The sequence below is a fragment of the Monodon monoceros genome, unplaced genomic scaffold, assembly GCF_005190385.1.
Source record: "Monodon monoceros isolate NGI ecotype Baffin Bay Population unplaced genomic scaffold, NGI_Narwhal_1 Super_Scaffold_21, whole genome shotgun sequence".
NCBI lineage: Eukaryota > Metazoa > Chordata > Mammalia > Artiodactyla > Monodontidae > Monodon > Monodon monoceros.
The window spans coordinates 168995312-169016453 of record NW_021703778.1 but is presented as its reverse complement, the minus strand read 5'-3'; the positions used below and the strand labels follow the sequence as shown (position 1 = coordinate 169016453).

The 21142-nt window shown below is 58.1% G+C and overlaps 1 protein-coding gene across 1 annotated transcript in view; it reads left to right on the top strand.

Annotated features, from left to right (window-relative positions):
* Positions 1 to 3769: 3769 nt before the first annotated feature.
* CCDC85C (coiled-coil domain containing 85C) overlaps positions 3770 to 21142 on the top strand; it is an 82642-nt gene continuing 65269 nt past the window's right edge. Inside the window, exon 1 of the mRNA XM_029239289.1 lies at positions 3770 to 4589. Coding sequence (XP_029095122.1) covers positions 3770 to 4589 — 820 coding nt within the window. The remainder of the gene's footprint in view (positions 4590 to 21142) is intronic.

Genomic DNA, 21142 nt, shown 5'->3' with positions numbered 1-21142 from the left:
CTTTCCTGTATGTTCCGGCAATAAGGCGTGGTTGTGTCTACACACACCCCTCACCATTGCTCACCTCTAGGCCTTGGCCTGCTGTTCCCTCCACCTGGATTATCCCAACCCTCACCTTCCCCATCTACAATCTGATAAACTCCTACTCACTCTGCAAGATTCACCGGGGGGTCACCTCCTCCAGGAAGCTGCTCCTACTGCCTTAGGATGCTCCCGCAATGATGTGTTTTGCCCCGCTCTTCTGTGGTACTTACAACGTGTGCACAATGCATATGGGATTGCACATACACATATGAATTTATGAATAAATACTTAACCAATTATGCTTGTGTGTTCAGGAAATCAGTGAATGAAAGTGACCTTGGGCAAGTCATTTCCCTTCTGGGGCTCAGTTTCCTCATCTTCAAAATGAGGGGCTCAGACTCAATTGGTCACGTACTGAAGGGTCACACATTCACTCAGCAAACAGCAAATAATGGCTGCTCTGAGGTCTCTGTTCAGGGCCCCAGCCACAGAGGAGATAAGAAAGCCCCATCCCCTCCCAGTGAGGAGACAGTCTGCTTACTGCCAGTGTGCTCTCACCATTTCCCAGGTTCACAGACACCGCAATCGGGAATTATTTTGTCTACTATGTATTAGTGTACGGGCTCTCAAAAACATTTGTGTGGCTTTAAATGGACACACACAGTCCTGGAGATTCAGAAGAAAAAAAATTGGGGAGTGGTGGTACATCTTTATTTTTTAAAAGACCCACAACTACTTTTACTGGGCATGTAGAGAATTACTGTATTAGAGGTCCATGATTTGGTTTTACGGATTTCATGACAAAGCAGAGCTAAAACAGCAAAGACACTTGACATTTCAGATCCTGGCTCGGGGTACAGGGTCTGTTGGATGGTGAGTGTTCGAGGCGGCTTGGCACCTCTTGCAGGACCCTTAGGGAGGCGGCTCTGGCTTAGACGGTTCCCCTTGCTTCAGGACCCTTTTTTAGCTCTGGACCCTCTCAATCTCCTGCCGTCTAACCTGCTCTGCCCCAGCCTGTCCAGCCATGGTGCGGAGAGCAAAGACTGTCCCTGGGACCACCCACCCAGGAGCCTCATCTCTAGCACCTTGTCTTTGCTGTACCAGGGGGATGTTAGGGATGCTCTCCTGAGTCTTGGTGAGGGGGACCCATGGTCCCACAGTCTGTAGATGATGCAAGCAAGCCCCGTCTTCTAGATGGAGGCTTTTTTTTTTTTTTCTCTTGGAGAGTTCAGCTGAAGCTGCTAGTTCTGCAGGATCAGAGGGCAGAGATGCAGGCCATGGGAACCACCTGGGGCCACACACAAAGTTGGGGTGGCGGTTCCCACAAGCAGTGTTAACCATCTCAGCAACTTCCCTAGTGAGCCCATGTGTCCTGTGCTCACCCCTCACTCTCCCAGCTCAGGCTTTGTTCTGGGGAGAGCCTCCAGTGAGCTATTTAATCTGGTTGGCCTTTTGGGGTAAGAAAGACCTGTACCCTTCCCAAGCGGGAGCTGGAACCCTTTCTCTCCTCAAACTCAAACTCAGATGCCCTGGGCTGGGTCCTCGAAGCACAATGCCCCAGTGGGGAGGGTGACCCCCAGCAGGCTCACCTGCCTGGGGGAACCTCAGCTACCCTGGAGCTTGACCCTCAAAGCTATGCTCTGCCTGGCACATCCTCTCCCTGAACATCTATATGGAGAGAGGGGGAGAAGGGTGGGGAATGAGGTCCTGAATCTGGACCTCTCTGCAACGCCCCCCACCCCCATCCCTTCTCCACGCATGGGCCAGAGTGAGTCTCTTAAAAGGCAAATCAGGTCATATTGCATCTTGCTAACCCCCCACTGCTTTCCCAGCTGCCTTAGAATCATGGATGATCTGGCCCCTCTGACCTCATCTCTCACTCTTCTTCCCGAGCCCCCTCCCAGCCCCACTGGCCTTCTTTGAATAGGCCACTAACAGGCCAACCCTTGGGCCTCTGCACTAGCTGTTCCCTTCACCTGGAGTGCCCTTCCCCCTTATCTTTGTCCTTCTTGTCACTCAGATATCAGCTTAGACGCACCTCCTCAGAGGTCCTCCCTGACCACGGGATCTAAAGTAACTGATAATCACTTTCTGTGACATCAGCTTGCCTTAATCCCCTGCACAGCACTTATTACAGACTCATAGCTATCTAGTTTGTTTATTATCTTCTCTCCCCTCCTCCCCGCAGGGTGCAAAGTCCCCCCCCCCCCCAGAGGGCAGTGGCCTCTGCCGTTGTCCGCTACAGAATCCCCCAGTGGTCTAGAAGAGGCCTGGCTTACAGTAGGGGCTGTACACAGTTGTCCAATGAATGGCTGAACAGCTGTAAGTGGGGACATCAGCTGTTGCGCGGGCGCTCATGGTCGAGTGCGCGGATTTTATCTCGTTGCAGGTCCCGGGGGAGGGACGCCCACCTCTGGCCGGCTGGCAGCAGACGCGCAGTAAATGCACTTCAGGGACGCGAGGATAAACGAGACGGACTCACACAGACAGTGGGAGGACCCGGGTGCCGGGCCAGGCTGCGGTGGGGAAGGCTTTTCGCCGCCGACTCGGCGCCCCCACAGTTAAGACCCCAGTGGGAGACCATCTTCCACCTTCCCCAGTGGTCTCCACGTCGTGAATCACAGATTCTCTCCCGAATTCCGGGACGAGCGGTCGGGTTGGCGGGGGAACGGTGCATGTCCCCGGCGCCTTCGCCCCCTCCTGGCAGGGAAGAGGGTACGGACCGTGCTCCGGGACGGTTGGCGAGGCCATGGCCTTCCCGGTGCGCAACCCGGGGCTGGAATGGAACGCCGCAACCTCGGCGCGCTCCGGCAGGGGACGGGGGTGGAAATGGGGGCGGAGGTGCCGGGGGCAGGGAAGGGGACAAAGAGCCGCTCTGCCGCCGGGGAGAGCGACCCCCGTGTCAGAGTCTTATTGTCCGTCGTATCTCACACTAAGCTGGACTCTGGTGCCCCCGGGAGGGAGAAGGGGAGCTGTCCTTCGGATCTTGGTTATTTGTTTATTTGGGGCGGGGGAGGCCGGGCGGGGCACGCGGGCCCAGGAAGGGGCTGGGCGACCATTTCCGCGCGTCTCCTTTAAGGGAAGCCCTGCCCTACCTTTCCCACCTTCCCCCTCCTTGCAGCCGTACCTGCATTTTAAAAGCGCCCTGTAGCCCTGGGATTGGCCGAGGCCGCGTCCTCCCGGCGCAGAAACTTGAACCGCCAGTGGACTGTACCATCTCCGCGGTGTCCCCCGCTTGCGCCCCGCCCCTCCCGCACACCCCCAGAGTGGCCCAATCGGACGGGCGTGGGGGCGGGACACGGCTCGAGCGCGCCTGTGGCAGGGCCCCGGGCGGGCGGGCGCACGGCGCGGGGGGACGTGGGGGCCGGCCGTGCCTTGCCCGCTCCCTTCCCCGGAGGCGGGGCCGGGCCGCGGGGCCCCGCCCCTCCCCGCCCGGAGTGGGCGGGGCGGCTGGGGCTCCGGAGCTGGGCCGGGGGCGGGCCTCCGCTTGCTTCGCCTAAGCCCGGAGAGCGCCCGGCACTGCAGCCGCCGACGCAGCAGCGGTCCCAGCTCGCTGAGCCTCGAGACACGCGGGTTCCCGGGCGGCCCGGGAGGGCGCTGCGTGAGGGCGCGCGAGGCGGCGCGGGGCAGGCCGCACGAGCCCCTGGTCGCCCCCCGCCCGCGGGCGGACCGGCCCAGCGCAGCCCCGGCACGGGGAGCGCCGGCCGGGCGAGGGCGCGGGCGATGCCGCGGTGACGGCCCCGCCATGGCGAAGCCCCCGGCGGCAGCGGCGGCGGCGGCGGCGGCGGCGTCGTCGGAGGAGCTGAGCCAGGTGCCGGACGAGGAGCTGCTGCGCTGGAGCAAGGAGGAGCTGGCGCGGCGACTGCGGCGCGCCGAGGGCGAGAAGGTGGGCCTCATGCTGGAGCACGGCGGCCTGATGCGCGACGTGAACCGGCGGCTGCAGCAGCACCTGCTGGAGATCCGCGGCCTCAAGGACGTGAACCAGCGGTTGCAGGACGACAACCAGGAGCTGCGCGAGCTCTGCTGCTTCCTCGACGACGACCGGCAGAAGGGGCGCAAGCTGGCGCGCGAGTGGCAGCGCTTCGGGCGCCACGCGGCCGGCGCCGTGTGGCACGAGGTGGCCCGCTCGCAGCAGAAGCTGCGCGAGCTCGAGGCGCGCCAGGAGGCCCTGCTGCGTGAGAACCTGGAGCTCAAGGAGCTGGTGCTGCTGCTGGACGAGGAGCGCGCGGCGCTGGCGGGGGGCGCGGGCGGCGGCGGCGGCGGCGGCGGCGGCGGCGGCGGCAGTGGTGGCGCCGGCTCCCGTAGCTCCATCGACAGCCAGGCCAGCCTGAGCGGGCCGCTGGCGGGCGGCGCGGCCGGAGCGGGGACCCGCGACGTGGGCGACGGCAGCAGCACGTCGAGCGCCGGCAGCGGCGGCAGCCCCGACCACCACCACCACGTCCCGCCCCCGCTGCTGCCCCCCGGGCCGCACAAGGCCCCGGACGGCAAGGCTGTCGCAACGCGCAGGTCCCTGGACGACCTGTCGGCGCCACCGCACCACCGAAGCATCCCCAACGGCCTGCACGGTAAGGACGGCACCTGCCTGGTGGCGCGGGTCTCGGGCCCAGAGTCCCTTCCCCCGCGGGCGGCCGCCACTCCAGACCCCTCCTCCAGCTGGCATCCAGAGGGATCCCGAGCCCACCCGCAGTGGGGCTTTGGGTGGTGATTTTCTGGTTAAGTGATGGAGGCGTGTCCCTGCTCCTCTGAATACGCAGCGGGCCGGGGACCGCCAGACCCCAGAAAAGTTCCTCTCCTGCGGAGTTTGTCAGTATCAGAGTCTGGCACTGTAGGGCTGGCCGGAGGCACCGCATCCCTGCCTGGAAACCGTTGTCCGAGAGCGGGAAGTTTTTAATGGAAAAGAAAGAAAGAAAGGCCCTTTGAGGGAAAGTGAAATTCCCTCTCTTATCTGGAGCAACAGGCAGCCCCAAACCTAAGCAGTGTTCACCTGTGTGCTGGGGCTGGAATTCCACCTGACCTCCCTGCTGCCTGCCTGCTGGGAAGGATCAGAGGCAGGTGGGCCAGAGTACCCGGGGCTAAGAGCCTTCCTCGGTTGTTCTTAGTCCTGCCTTTCTCAGGGCTCAGGGACCTTTCTCAACCCAGGCTCTAAAACTTTCCAGAGGAATACGGGCTTGGAATGAATCCTGGCTTTTTGTCTCTGCAGGCCTCGGTTTCCTTATCTGTAGAATGGAGCCGATAATCCCTACCTCCTGGATTTGAGGTGGAGATAAAAGCCTCTGAAGGGTTTGTAGACTGTTGGTCACCTTACAGGAAGTGCCACAGTCGTCTGCGGCGGCCAGGGTGTGGATGGGAGGACCTTTGGCCTCAGGAAAGCTCAGCTACTGTCTTCCACGCCTGTGTGACTGTCGGGCCCAAGGCAGAGGGCTCTGTAGGAGTGGAGCAGCCGGCCCGCATCCCCAGCCCTCTGATCAGTGGTTCTGCCTGCTGCCTGTCTCCTCTCCCATCTCCCTGTCCTTCCACATTTTTTAGTGGCTTGGCTCCTACTTCTGGTGGCATTTGCGGCTGCCTGAACTCTTTGCCTGAAGGTGGAGATTAAACAGCCCTTTCTGGTTCTCCTTAAAGGCTTTCCTAGTTCAGAGAAAGTGTATCTAGGCGTTAAGTGACTCTTCTTCCCCAGAGTGACAGCCTGGAGGCGGGGTGGGGTGGGGACAGGGTGCTCTCTCTTTGGTTTGGTGGCCAAGTGGCCTCTGCAGGTGCCTTGGGGGGGGGGGGGGCGGGGGTGGGAACTGGACCCCGGGAGGTGGGGTGATAGCCCAGCACCATTTTTCCTTCGTTTACCTTCCCAGCCTGTGAGTTCAGGGCAGGACTAGGTTTAGAGGGATATTTTGTTACTGATTAGCAATCTAAGGCTACAACTTGGGTTTCCCTCGGTAACTCTGTATCCACCCCACCTCCCACCAGCAGTCTCCTTAAGGCCAGTGGGAGTAGCTCAGCGTTAGGCGGTTTAATATGTTAAGGTTGCACCATCTGGGAAGTGAGGAGTCCCAGGCCCAGCCTCTCCGGCCTCGGCTTCTTGGGGGCCTTGGGAGGGTCAGATTTCTGGGCCTCGGTTTGCCCGAGTGCAGTACGAGGCGGGGGGTTGCTGCAGTCCTGCCTGTGGCTAGGAAATGAAACGTTTCTGGTTTTCAGCTGCGTCATCAATGACACTTGGCGAGGGCGATTCTCAGCAGGGCACTGAAGCTCCGGAGTGTCAGAGCATATTTGCTGAGAAGTTCTGTCATGTTTTGGACAAGGAGACGCGGACCCCGTCTGGCTCAGCGTTTTGCTGCCTCAGTGAACAGAGCAGGAGTGAGGTTCCCACCCCACTGGGGGAGGGCGGGACGGGTGGAGCTGTAGGGTTTCCTGCAGAACCCATGCTGCCACCGGTCCCACGCACACTCAGAACAGGACTGCCACCGATTTGGTGGTGGCAAAGCTTTGTGTTGGGGTGACATAAACATTCAGCATTATCATCATGAATTTCAGTTATAGGTGGCATCGCTGTCCTTTAGTTTTGTCTCATAAAGTCAGGCGTGGCCTTGAGTTGTTCTCCCAACAATATGAGTAGGATGCCTGGAAACAAGGAAAGGCCCATCTCTTAGAAAACACTTTTCTGTACTTGGACCTGTAGTTTTGAGCGGAGAGCGAGCCAGAGATGGAGGCAGGTAACAGGCCTCTCAGTCTGGGTGGTGGCGAAAGGAGTCAGATACCAGGCTTGTGCCTCGGGCCCTTATCCCCATTTTACAGCCAAGCAAGTGGAGGCTCAGAGAGGTTCTGAGCGTTTCCTGGGAAAGCAACTGAGATTCAGATGTCTCAGTCCCAGCTGCCTGGGTGGTGCCCTGGGGGTCCTCTACTGCCCAGGCCCGTGGGCTGGCTTGCCTCTCCAGCAGCCCGCTGTCATTGTGGCCGATAATAGTCATCAGCTGACAGTGCTGACTCCCTGTTCTTGGTTCCTGACCCGCGTTTGCCCTCTTTCTCCTGTCCTGGGAAGTGTCACTTCCTTATCGGTGACCACTGAGCAGATGGCTGATAACCCCGTTACCCAGAGGGCTCAGACTGTCTCGTGTTCAAGTCTACACTCTTCCCTCTTCTCTTTGGCCAGTTACGTAACTGCCCTGAGCCCCTTTCTGCTCTTCTGTAGAGTGGGGCAAAACCCAAAGTGCCCCCTTTATCCCTACACACAGTGGGCCTCGACAGTTGTCAGAATCCTTGCCGTGCATACTTCTTCCAAGGCTCCTCATGAAAAAGAGAGGGACCTGTTGGGGGTTTGCCAGATAGACATCGGTGTTCTCTTTGAAACTCTGTTTGCTGTTTAGACAGACAGCTCGCTTGAATGTCTGCGACTGAGCCGGTGTCTGGTGGCACTTGCGGATGTGCTGGGGAGTAGTGGCCCTGTAGTCTTCTCTCGGAAGCTGCAGGGTACCTGCAGCCCTTCAGGATGCTGTAAGGGCCCTAAGCAGCTGTGGTGGGTGGTGGCCCATCGGTATTCCAGGCCGTCCCTGGCTGGGGCTGGGCCTGGTGGGCCTGTGAATGGGGATGCAAATAGGCCTTTCTCTGGGTTGTTTTGTTTTGTTTTGTTTTGATAGAGGTCTGGGCTGGGCTGACTAAAGTCTGGACTGGGATGCTCTTTACTCTAATCTGGTGGGGCAAACTGAGGCAGGCGAACCCCAAACATCAGAAAGTCAGGTTTGCCACTTTGAACTGATGCAATTTCCAAACAAAAGTATTTTCAACAATTCTCCCCTCCCCCTCCCCATCCTGGGTGTCCCACCTTCTTTCTCCCTTCCCCGCCACGTCCCCATTCACATCTGTCCCAGTCCCCCCATCACACCACGGGGTCCACTCCCCTTTAGCTAACCCACAGAAACCGGGGCCTCCAGCAGCCTTTGTGTGGGCCCTGTTTACTTTTAAAAGTTTGGATTAAAAATTTGAGCTTCTCAAAATAAGATGGGTTTGTCCTCCTGCTTGTGTTTTTGTTGGTTTAAAGGGAGGATGGAGCGAGGGTGGTCTGGGCCTCTGGCCCTGAATAGGTCTTTTATGAGGGGCCTCCCAGCTCAGCAGCTCCTGGGCAGGATGCTAATAAGGCAGCTTTTCCTAAACCCCGTCAGGCCTGGGGGCAAAGGTCAGTAAAGACAATGGGGCAGGCTGAATAAGCTTTTCCCCCTCCCTCCGCATCCTGACCCTGACCATCCAGTCACTGGCCTTGGGGTACTGGCCTTGGGGTACGGAGCCCCCAGGGCCACATACCAAAGGGGGCTGGTGGTAAGGAGCTCACTGGTCTGTAACCCAGGGTGGGACCAGGGTGTGCCCAGCACTTCACAGTTTACCACAGAGGGTGTCCCAGTCCCAGCTCCATTCTGTTCAGAGCTCCCAAATGGTCCCATATCGCAGGTGGGGAAACTGAGGCATGGCGCGGTATGGTGACCTGCTCCCAGTCCCGTGGGCTGGCTGGGGGGCCTGGGATCAGTCTGGGGAATCAGTCTTGGCCTCTGGTGTCAGACTGGGCCTGCCGCCCTGTGCCTGCTGTCCCTCTGGACCGGGACAGCCTGAGACTCTCACGGGAGACCCCCACCAACAGTGGAAGGCTGTCCGGAGCTTGGTCCTGGGCAGGGCCCCCTGTAGATGGACCCAGGCAGGATGGGGCGGGAGCTCCAGGGGCTGGACCTGTGTAGCAAAGGTGTGGCACCTGTTCTCAGTCCAGACCCAGAGGCTCAGTCATGCTGTCCTGCTTCCTGGCATGACTGTTCACGGTTCCGGACATCAGTGGGATGGGGAAAGCGCAGGCTTCCGTGCACGGAGTCCCTCCTCACTTATATTTTTCATTCCCTCGCTTCCCTGCCAGGCTGGTTTCCCTCTGCTGTTGTGGCCCCAGCAGACCCCTTACCCATGGCCCGGCCTCTGAGTTCTTAGGACACACACTTGGTTTCGTATCGTTCCCGGGGCAGCGCGATTAGCAAGGAAATCCTCTGCTGCTCATTGTCTGTGTTTTGCACCCGTGGGGATTTTCTGTGCTGTGTTTGTCCTTGTCATCAGCACAAGGAATTGGAAGCCTACGACCCTGCTCGAGTTCCAGGACCCCTGTGGACCTCTGTTTTCTCACCTGCAAAGTGGGAAGCCGTTGCCCGCCTTTGGGTTGAGGGAGGAGGGAGTGTGGTGATGTGTGTAAACTGTGCAGCGTGTGTGAGGTGGCAGCTTACTGCACCTCGGAGCCTCATCTGTGTCTTGAGGATGATACTACTCTGGTCCTAGAACTGAGCCTTAAAGGATGGGTTCAGTGACCCTCCACTGTCACCTGGACCCTGCAGACTTGCCTCCTCGGGGTGGGGATGGGGGACCCCCTGACACATGCTTGTGAGGGGGGCCCTTGTGCCCACCCTGTGTCAGAGTCAAATGAGTTGTTGTCTAGTTGAATGGAAGGGGGGGGGTGGCATTCCAGCAGCAGCAGCAGGTCTGCAGGTGGATCTGGACCATGGGTGCCAAGAGCCCAGGGCCTGCAAGGTGTTCTCATGACGCGTGGGGGAGGCCCGGGGCCTGGAAGCCTCCTCATGGGAACAGAAAGAACCAGAACATTGAGCCGGGGGAAGAAAAGCTTTGGGGCTGGGGGGCTGCTGCTGGGCGGGGAGAGCTGTCAGCCCAGCGGGGTCAGTGCTGTGTGTAGCCCCCCAGGGTGGACCCCCAAAGTTCCAGCAATTCGGATTTCAGCCCTCACAGACAAGAGCAGTCCAGGTGGACTAGGTTGCATCTGGAGGTGGGGAGCTCCCTGTCGGGGGAGGCATGCAAGCACAGGGCATTCCTGAACCCACTGTAATGGGACACCCAGAGAGCTGGGCATCTGGTTGTGTGAGTACAGAACAGCGAGTAGAGAATAGTCAGGGAGGTGGGCGGGCAGGGCTGGGTGGCTGAGAGAATTTACCCTTCAAGCAGGAAGGAAGACAAGAGCAGACGTTTATTGAGTGGTTACTCAGTCTGAATTCTGAGTGCCGCTCACGATGATTCATGTAGCCAGGCTTGGGGAGCGACGGTTCCGGAGCATTAACCTGGGGTCTGTCGTGGTGGCGGCCGGGCTGGGGACAGAGGGACAGGAAGCTTGGGGCCTCCAGGGTGGCGATAGCTGTGACTGTGGTCATGGGAGAGAAACTTCTCTGAGGTTCTCAGATCAGGAGGGTCTGCCCCAAAGCCCTGCCCCCAACCCCCGTCTGCCTGCTTGTGACTCCTGACCTGTGGGGTCAGGGGTCAGTCCTGAGCTGCCCTGGGGCTCGGGTAGAGCAGCACCTGTGGGCGACAGACTCTCTCTCTGCAGCGTCACTGTACCTCTCCACAGGGTAGTTACACCCACGGTTGCTCTGCCCACACCTGCAACCTGGGTGCCCGGGATCCAGGCAGGGAGTGCTCTGGGATTTCATCAGAGCTGGGGAGGCGATGAGGGGACCCCAGTGGCTTCCCCAAAGCCTGGCGACAGAGGAACAAACTTGTCTGCTAAAGGGACGTGATGCTCCTTTGATCATGAACGGGGAGGAATGGTGCCCCTCTTCCCAGGCACCCAGAGCTGGTCATTGTCACACGTTCCCCTCTTGCTGCCCTCTGCTGCCACAGGCCAGAGGGGGCAGGTGGGTGGAGTGTGATAGGGCAGGTCTGGGGCTGGGTCAGTGCCCTGGTGATGAGTGCCTGCCTGCTCTCGAACGAGCCACTGTTGGCCTCTGCTGTCTGGGGAGCAGGGCAGAAGGATCAGGAGTTTTATCGATTCGTTTGTAAGTGTTCTTGGGATCACCCTGTGTATGATGTTTAAACAGAGGTGTGGAGCATCACTTGACCAAAGCAGAAGCCGGGAGCCCTGGGACGTAGGTGAGGGTCTGTTTCCCTTTCCTCCTTCCTGCTTCCCCATTGGCCAGAGGCCTTCGTCATTTGTTATTTCCTGAATTCAAAGATGGGCTTTTTCCCCTCCCCTGTGGCAGTGCAGGGTGCATCTTAGAATCAGTGTGTGTGTTTACTGCACGGTCTTCCCCTCCCTTACTCTGGAAAATTGGGCATCTGTGACTGATGGTATCTTAGAGTGGAGGAAATGCCATGCCTGGGAAAGCCGGAAACCCTGGAGCAAACTGCCCGGAGCCCTAAAGGCACTCAGAGGAGACTTGGAAGGGAAGGGGGAACCGCCCCAGGCTTGGCCACAACGGTGCTGAGATGCACTGGGGTCCCCGTTTCTGCTGAGGAAAAGGCTCAGGGCAATGAGGCAAGTCCCATCAGATCATGTGGGGTGAGGAGGGGGCCGTCCGGCGTGATGCTGGAGCCTGCGCCCACCTGTGCCCCCCTCGTCCCCGTATGAGTGCTCATCAAGCCCCTTTCACTCTCGGAAGTGCCCTAGTTTGGCTCTCAACCCCTTCAGGTGTGCCGGAGCTCAGCGGAGGGGGTGGCTGAAGTTGGGAGCTGAGATGGGCCTGGGAGGTGGAGCCGGTCAGTACAAGCAGAGGAGGGCAGGGGAGAGGCCAGGCGTGGCGGGAGGAACAGCTGGGGAGCAGGCACATCTGGCTCTGAGGGCTGACGGGTGACTGGGCGATGCTGGGCAGGTGGGGTCTGTGGCACTCCTCCCACTGTACCTGCATTCCCCCTCCCACCCCCCCGAAGTCCCTGGGCTGGGCTTTTCTAGCTGTGACCTTCTCTGAGAGTTTTTCCACAGTTACGTGTGAGGGGTGCACTCAGAAACCGGTACTTTTACATAGACCATCCCCTCCCTTTCCCCTGTGCCTCACTTAATACATACACGGGTGATATGGTCACTACATCTGGGGCTTTGGGGACATGGCTGTGCCCTCCAGGGCTGTTCTGTGTGGATTAGATGACACAGAACGAGCAGCTTGAGCCCACTCGTGACCTGACCTAATGCAAGCCCCTTGTTTGCCCATCTGTAAAACGGGAAGCTTGGATGGGCCCCGCCCAGGGTCCCAGAGACCCTAGCATCCTCTACAACTGGCAGAGCCACAGGGAAAGGGCCACCTGCCCTGCCCATCCTGCCTCTTGTTGTTACCTTTGTGGTTAGGTCTCTTGCCTGGTGGCTGGCCCTCAGCTTGGGGCAGGTCTGGGTGGTGGCGGTGCTGTGGTTGCCATGACACACAGGCACTGCTCTGTCCAGCACTAGCTTAGACCGAGACCCCTGGCTGGCCAGCCTGTCCTCGTGAGGGGCTGTGGTGAGTGCCCCGGTGGAATTACCTGCCTCTGCCATCCGATCACCTCCTGCAGGGCTGGGTAGCAGGTTTGGTGCTAGAGGAGAATGCCTGGCTCTGGTTCCCTGGTGTGGGGTTGCCCGGGACGAGGCCACCTGTTCTGGACTTTTGCCATTTGCTGTCCTATCTCTCCCCAAGACCACAACCTTCCCCAGGGCGGGGTCCAGTCTTCCTGGCACATGGTGGGTGCTCAGTAAATGTCGGAGTGAGGAATGGGCAGCCCGGAGGCACTGGACGAGGTCTCCCTCTTGTTTTAAACCCGACAGTGATCAAGCCACTTTGGCCACTTGCCTTTCTTTTTTGCATTTGTTCCATTTGGCACCAAATGGTCTTCAGCTACTTCAAAACAAACAAACAGACCTGCCCCCCACTCCCAGGATGGTAACTTGTATATCCCGCTGCCTCTCCTCTCCCCAACTTCCCTGTTTCCTTTTAACAGTTACTAAAAAATACATGTTTGCTTTTCTTTGCTTGTTGTTTTTGGTTTATTTTTATTTGTTTAATTAGTTATCTGTTTTATACATATTAGTGTATATACGTCAATCCCAGTCTCCCAGTTCATCCCCCGCCCCCCCGGCTTTCCCCCGCCCTTGGTGTCCATACGTTTGTTCTCTATGTCTGCATCTCTGTTTCTGCTTTGCAAACCGGTTCACCTGTACCATTTTTCTAGATTCCACATAATACGCATTAATATACGATAGTTGTTTTTCTCTTTCTGACTTACTTCACTCTGTATGACAGTCTCTAGGTCCATCCATGTCTCTACAAATGACCCAATTTCATTCCTTTTTATGGCTGAGTAATATTCCATTGTATATATGTACCACATCTTCTTTATCCATTCATCTGTTGATGGGCATTTAGGTTGCTTCCATGACCTGGCTATTGTAAATAGAGCTGCAGTGAACATTGGGGTGCATGTGTCTTTTTGAATTATGGTTTTCTCTGGGTACATGCCCAGTAGTGGGATTGCTGGGTCATATGGTAGTTCTATTTTTAGTTTTTTAAGGAACCTCCATATTGTTCTCCATAGTCAATTTACATTCCCACCAACAGTGCAAGAGGGTTCCCTTTTCTCCACACCCTCTCCAGCATTTACTGTTTGTAGATTTTTTGATGATGGCCATTCTGACTGGTGTGAGTTGATACCTCATTGTAGCTTTGATTTGCATTTCTCTAATGATTAGTGATGTTGAGCATCCTTTCATGTGTTTGTTGGCCATCTGTATACCTTCTTTGGAGAAATGTCTATTTAGGTCTTCTGCCCATTTTTGGACTGGGTTGTTTTTTTTTTAATATTGAGCTGCATGAGCTGTTTATATATTTTTGAGATTAATCCTTTGTCTGTTGATTTGTTTGCAAATATTTTCTCCCATTCTGAGGGCTGTCTTTTCGTCTTGTTTATGGTTTCCTTTGCTATATACACGTTTGCTTTTATCAGTGGTTCCCAACCTCGGCTGCATATTAGATATCACCTCGGGAAACTTTAAAAAGTGCCACTGCCTGGACAAGCCCCCAGAGATGGGCCCCAGTTGGTCCTGGAGCCTCCCGTGGTTGTAGAAGTTCCTGGGGGTTCTGCTGACTGCAGAGCCACTGTGGGAAGCTCTGGGAGAGAAGCTGCTGGGCCCACAGGGCTGCCCAAGCTGGAGATGGCCCATCAGCAGGTGAGCCGGAGGCAAGGACGTGGCCCCACACTGGGGCATCACGGAGCCTGGCCCGCAGGGCGGGGAGGCTGGTGTCAGCTCACGTTAGCCGTGAGGGTGAAACAGGCCCGTTTGTACACTGCCTTGCCGACATTCGCCGTGTGGATGCCCCGGGAGCTGGCTTTGGTTCGCCCGGCGGGGCTCCCAGGCAGCAGTGGAAAGCTGGGTTTGAGCCTGGCCTTGCATTTCCTGAGCACCTACCCCAGCTCTGGACACAGCCCGGTTTGCTCCCCCAGCTCCCCGCCCTGGGAGCTAGAATAGACTGCCAGGCATCGGCACGGAGGCGCCGCCTTTGCCACCCCTGTTGTGGGGTGCTAGGCCGCCCCAGACGGGGTGGGGGCCTTTTAAGGCTGCGGTCAAGGGAGCAGAGGCAGGCTGGGCCAGTGGCACCCAGACGGCAGCTTGGGAGAAGAGCCGACCCATTTCCAAAAATAGCCCATCCACTGTCAGGGGAAGGATCTCTTTGTCTTCCCAAATCTGTCTTTCCGTCGGCTCCCGGGTTGTAAGGCTAGAAGGAGGCACGCTCTTGTCTTGGAATCAGAGGCTCCGGGAGCCACCCTCCCAACCCCCCCCACAAGGGCCCGATTGTCCGGCGGCCCTGAATGCGCCCGCCCGTCACGGAGCGCGCCGCACCGGCTCCTCTCCCTAATGAGCCCGCTCTGGGAGTGGCCCTTTGTGGCGGGTTCCGGCCACGCTGCCTGTGCCAGGGCTCTCAGAAGGCTCGATTTCCCGGCCGCTTCACATCTCTCGGAGCTGATGGGACAATGGGAGGCTCCCGCCGTGCCCTTTCTCCTTTTTTTTCTGTGTTTTCTGGAACGTGCACACACCGCTCTTATACGGGACAGAAAATTAAGCAGCAGGTTTCTCCCTCTCTCAGCACCCTCTGCCCTGGCGGGGAGGGCTCCCTGCCTCTCCTCGCCTTTCCCAGCCCTTCCCGTGGGACCTCCCCCCACCATTGTCTCCCTCCTCTTGTTCCCGGGTCTCTCCGGGCTCCTTCCCCTGAAAACAGGCTCATGTTTCCTAGTCCAAAGCAATAAACAAAATCTTCTCCTTTCTGTTTTCCTGCCCCCGGCTCCCTTCCTTCCCCACCCAATCCTCCGAGGAGCACCAGAGGCCCAGCCCACCTTCCCATCCGCAGCTTCTTGGCCCCTGGCAGTCCTGGACCCCGGGAAAGGCAGTTCCAGCTTGGTCCAGTGGCTGGGCACCGCCGACCTCCCTGGTAGCGGCTTCTGGCTTTCTCTAGCTGTCTCCTGCCCGTACTGGGAAGCGTCACTCCGGGCTAAGCCCCCAGTCTCTCTCTACCTTTCGCTGCTGACCTGGAGACCCAGCAGTCCAGTGTCATCCTGGTCACCATCCTGTTGACTCTGTGCCCTCTGAGTTTGGGCCCCTTCGTCTCACCTACACTCCTGTCCCCTCTGCCTAACGGGTGGCGACCCCACTTCAGGGTTTCCTGGCTCTAGCCCTGAGCTGCCCACTAGTCACATGAGGCTGTTTCAATTCAACTTAATTAGGATTGAGTAACACGAGTGTTTCAGCTTCTGAACTGCGCTTAGCCCCCTTGCCAGTGCTTTGCACCGTGTCATTGCAGAAAAGGAACATCTCCGTCCTTCCAGAGAGTTCTGTCGGCAGCGCTGATCTGGACGACTCCTTGCTGCGCCGTGCACTGCACTTGTGCACAGAAGGAAGCTCTGCGTGTGAGCGTGGTGTCGGGGGCTCTGTCCCTTCCTGCCAGGCTCCACGCACGATCCCAGGGTCTGCTTGCCTTGCCGGTGCAGAGCAGGCCCTTAGGGCTTCTGCTGGCAGGAATTGCCCTTTCTTACCTCCTGCACCCACTGAGATCCCGCCCTTCCCTTGAGGCTTAGGTCTGCCCTTAGAGATGGACAGTCACAGGATGTGTGACCAGCAGCCCTCGCCCACCCCGCGTCTGCAGGAGCCTCAAGCCAGGCTCTTGCCGTTTGCCCTGCAGCCATGGATGCCACTCCCGCTGGTGGCCTTGTGTGTGGGTTCACGTGTATGTGTAGGACACCCAAGCCCAAGAGGCCACGGGGCTCCGGGAGGCTGCAGAGGTCTCCCCCGTAGATCCCAGCCCCCCACTCCCAGCCACCAGCTCCTTATCCTCGAAACAAGGCCAGGAGGCCTGCGGGATCCGAAAACAAAGAAAATGGCTTTTCAGACGGTGGGGTGAGGTGGGGTAGGTTGCAGGGGGATGGACACAGGCCCTCTCCTCCCTCCCCTCTGTGTGTAGAGGAGGTTGCAGACCTGCTCCGGCCGGTCCCCAGCTCTGAGCACGGTCCCCCTCCAGCCCTCCACGCGTGGCTGTGACGGGCAGCAGGCATTCTCACCATCTCGGGGTTAACTGAGCTGCCTGGGTGCAGCTGCGGGTCATTACGCCAGCCGCTCCCTGGCGGGTGAAGCCATTACGCACCACACCTGGTGCTCTGGTCCTGGCCTCGACCCCACTGGTTACTGCCCTTCCTGTGCCCTTGAGCCCACTGTTGGGTGTGTGTGTGTGTGTGTGTGTGTGTGTGTGTGTGGCGGGGAGCATCAGGGCAACCGGTGAGATGATAGCAGCACGGCTCCCCCATGCCCCTCCCCCCTTTGAAGGCCTGATGAAGACTGGCTTGGCCCCGGGAAGAGGGGCTAATATTCGGGCTTCCCTGACCTTGGGGGCCAGGAAGGTCTGAGGAGAGCCCCATTCTGAGGCATCTTACTCTGGAGATGCAGTTGGCGGTGGTGGGCTGGCGGGAGGGGGCGATCCTTGGTGTCAGCTCCCTGGAGGCCCCCAGCACCCCATGCAGCCGCTGGGCCCCCGTTCCTGCTGCTGTCACTCCTCTGCTGAGGGCATTTCCTGGCCTGGGGCCGAGGGTTTCTTGTGAGCCCTGCTCCACGCCCCCATGCAGCCCCTGCAGCCCCCGCCCCGCCTGTGGGAACTCCTGCTGACCCGCAGCAGCTCCTCAGTGTGTCCAGGAGGCCCCCTAGGATGCTCCCTGCCCTCCCTCCGAGGTCCCCGCCCTGGAGGGTGGTCCCCAGCACCGTGCTGTTTTCATCTCGCCTCTCTCCCTGCAGAGTCCATAATCCCTGTCCCCCGAGTTAAGGCCTCGTTCCCGTGAGCTGGCCTGGTTGTGGGCAATGTGATCCGCTCCCAAGCGTGTGGGGCTGAAACACTGTGGGTAATGCTGGATGAAAAGACCCCTTGTTTGTGGTGCAACCCAAACTCATGAGCGGGAAAGTGGCGGGGGGGGAGGTCGGGGTGGTGGCCGCCCCCCCCGAGTCTGCCCCCTTGCCCTCCAAAAATGCGGCACAGGTGGGGTCACTGGAACCTCCTGGCCTGGGGCTTTATTTGGGGGGTTGTGACGGGAGGGAGACACCTGGGTTGGCTCAGCCTCCTGTGGTCCCTCCGCAGTCCCTGCTGCTTCAAGGTCAGCTGTGCCCTGCTCTGTGCTGACCTTCAGTGGACACACGCTCAGTGGTCTCTCCTTAATCTGGGCATGACAGGCTTTGGGGAGCCCTGGGCCCCCAACATGGCTGTGTACTTATGCAGGTTCTCAGAGGTGGAGAGTGGTCTGTGGCCCAGGAAAGATCTAGAACCACAGTGGGAGGGGTAGTGAAATCCCTCCCTGAAGCCTTAAAAAAAATTTTTTTTTTAAATTTATATATATATATATATATTTAAAAAATTTTGTTCAGTTTCTTTTTTAAAATTTTTACCGAAAGATAGTTGATTTAGTTAGTCTGTGCTGTGTTAGTTTCAGGTGTACAGCAAAGTGATTCAGTTGTACTTATATATAAAAATATACTTTTTTATACATTCTCTTCCATTGTAGGTTATTACAAGATATTGAGTGTAGTTCCCTGTGCTAAACAGGAGGTCCTTGTTGGTAATCTGTTTTATATACAGTAGTGTGTATATTTCAATCCCAAACTCCTAGTTTATCCCTCCTCCCCCTTCCTCTTTGGTAACCGTAAGTTTGTTTACTAAGTCTGTGTGTCTATTTCTGTTTTGTAAATAAGTTCATTTGTATCATTTTTTTTTAGATTCCACATGTAAATGATATCATATGATAATTTTCTTTCTCCGTCTGGCTTACTTCACTGAGTATGACGATCTCTAGGTCCCTCCGTGTTGCTGCAAATGGCATTATTTCATTCTTTTTTATGGCTGAGTAATATTCCATTGTGTATATATACTGCATCTTTATCCATTCCTGTCAGTGGACATTTAGGTTGCTTCCCCTTGAAGCCTTTAAAAAGTAAAAATGAACGAGCTTAATGCACGCGCCTCGCCTGGAGGCTCCATGCAAGAGTCAGAGAGAGAAATCTAAAGGCCATCTTGGTTTGAGCCTGTGGTCTGGCGGGTATGGATGTTGAGCTCTGACTCACGCCCACCCCATCCTCTGTTCTTAGAAGTCACACCTCTTGTTCCTCTTTCCTGAGGTTGTCTGTATTCATGTGAGGGTTTAGAGTTGGGTAGATGTTTCCACGTATATCTATCTTTGCTTCCTGGACTTTTCTCTACGTGTTGCTTCCTTTCTGCCTCGTTTTCCCTGGGCCTCAGTTTACCCAGCTGGGAGATGAGGCAATTGGACCAGGTCCATGGGGGCTCAGAGACCCTGGAGGAACTTGAGGAAGTTCTAGATGCAAGGTCCTCCCTGGGTATCAGCCTTGCCCTGGTGGCTGTTCCCAGCCTGGCCCCTTCTCCCCATGCAGCCGAACCAGTGCCATTGGGCCTTCTTTTCTGTGTGACATTCCTGCCACGCTGGGGCTTTCAGCATCCACGGTGGCCCAGTTTCTAACCTCAGGCCCTCACCTTCCAAGTGCTTGCCCAGGTGGGGGACTGATCTGACCCAAAATCAGAAAGCAGTGGCCAGGAGGGATCGCTTGCTGCCCTCCTCCACTGCACCCACCGAGGCTTCGCTTTCCAAGCTCCAACCCCGCCGCCCGCCCCCCCCCCCCCCCCCCCCCGCCCCAGAGGCACACATGCCAACTCCCTGCGGCTGTGGGCAGAGCAGCCATTGCCAGCAGGAGCAGAATGAAAATGGGAAAGGCTTCTAATTTCCTTCTTTTGAATTGCAACCTTGATCCTTCCTCTCTCCTCCTACAGACCACGCCTCTGGTGACTTTTGACTAGGTGTGTGGGCTCCCTTTTCTCCGGCTGAAAATATATGCAGTAGTGCCTCATTTGCCTTAATGAAAATGGCAGGCTTAGGGCCCTCGGGGGAGGGGAGGCCTGGGGGTGAGGAGAAGGCGGTTTGGACTGCCGGGCCAGCGCCCAGCCAATGACTTTGACTCTGAAAGGTGCTCATTCACTCATGTGCAAGCTGGTGTTTGCAGACTCTTGGGTGCCAATGGGGCAGGGCAGCTTTGGGGGAGGGGGGAGCCCTGCATCCAGCCGAGAGGCCGTGTCTCCCGGTGGCATCCCCACTGGCCCTTCCGTGGTTCGCTGCTTAGTGCCTGGAAGAAGCGGAAAGGACGGTCACAAGGGGAGAATGGGGTCTAGGAGGCCTCAGGGGGTATGCGGGGGGCGCCAAGGGGAGATGGAAGGCATGCTGGGCTGGGTTCTCTGTGTTCCCCACGAGGACGGGGAGGGTGACGTGGCTTCGGTACTCGCGCGGCAGACATTTCTGAGGCTGTCCGTGGTGTGGGCCTCCGGGCGCGAGTGACTGCCTGCTGCTGTGTCCTATTCCTGCACCTGGGAATGAGCCTGCGGGAGGAGGGGTCAGCCCACCGCAGGGACAGGGAGGTGGGGAGGGGCAGGGAATTCTCAGGTGCACCTGCTCTGTCGTGACCACCTCCCCACGGCGCGGTGCACTCGGGGGTAGACCACGCCGGGCCCTCTGCTGGTCCAGTTGGGCCGCGGAGCCCCTCAGTCAGGGGAGCGGTGAGTGACAGTCTGACCTTGTTGAGGCCCCTCCCCCATCCTCCCCTCCCCCTCCCAATCGTCGGGCTCCACTTTGTCACCAGTGAAGCAGACCCTTGGGTTAGGGATCTCGAAGGGCCCCTTCATAGGGGGTTGGAATAAATCCACATATGCCATTCTCTGATGTGTTAGAAAACCAGCATACACAACCTCCCTCAGTGGTCTTGAACGAGACTTAGTTCTGACCGTTTACTGCAGGCACCGAGGCTGTTTTTGGTCACGATTCATAGAGGACTAGGGGGGAGAAGGTCTTGGCAGGGAGAGTGGCCTATGGCCATGGGGGCGGTCAGAGCCCAGAGAGTCCTGCTCTGAACCACTGGGCACTGGGCCTCCCCCGAAGCAGGTGGCCGCCTCGGATAACGTGCTCTCGTGTCCTTACTGCTGTCCTTAGGGTTTGTCCTTTTAATACTCGGGGTGCGTGAGGTGTCCAGCAGGCCCGGGAGGGGAATTTGTGGGGAACGGGAGGTCCCAGTGGGAGGCTGCCCTGCTGGCGGGAAGGTGAGGTGGCCTGGCTGGGCCCCTGCTCTGCCGGTACCTGTCCTGGGTCAGGAAGGCAGGGACCCAGCTCTGGAGGTTTGCCTGTGGCTGCAGGGCTTAGCTGTGGCATGCCAGCCCTGAGGCCGCCTGGTAGGATTCGGGGACCTGGACCGGCAGCGGCAGGGGTGGTGGAAGGGCCAGTGGGGCCGGGGGCAGGGCCGGGGGCTGCCTCGCTGGCACAGCACTATTCCTGTCCATGTCCCGAGAGGCTCAGACAAGGAGATGCTTGTGAGCCAGAGTTGTGAGTTGGCATCTGGAAATGATGCCTCATTACAGAGCTTGCTTCCTAAACATGCGTGCATTTATCATGAAGGGCCTTTAGGAGAAGTCCTTGGGGCTGCCGGGGCCCGGATGTGGGGAGGGGGAGCTGGCACGGCCCCGTGGCACAGATGAGGACACGCAGTCCGCAGGCCCGTGGGATTTCACAGATACCACCGCCCCATCCCTGTGCCTCAGTTTCCTGCCTGTCTCCCGGGGGCAGAGGGGATTTTGGTGGTCCTCTCAGCTCCGTGCTGTGCTGTCTCAAGCAGAGTGCCTCCAGCTGTGAGGGGTGGTAATGGTGGATGGGGCCCGGCCCCTGGTGCCTGCTGACCACTGCGTCCCTCCCTGCAGGCTGCTGGCCCCTGATCGGGAGACACTTAGGGTCTGGTGTGTCTCTGAGTTGTGTGTGTGTGTGTGTGTGTGTGTGTGTGTGTGTGTGTGTGTGTGTG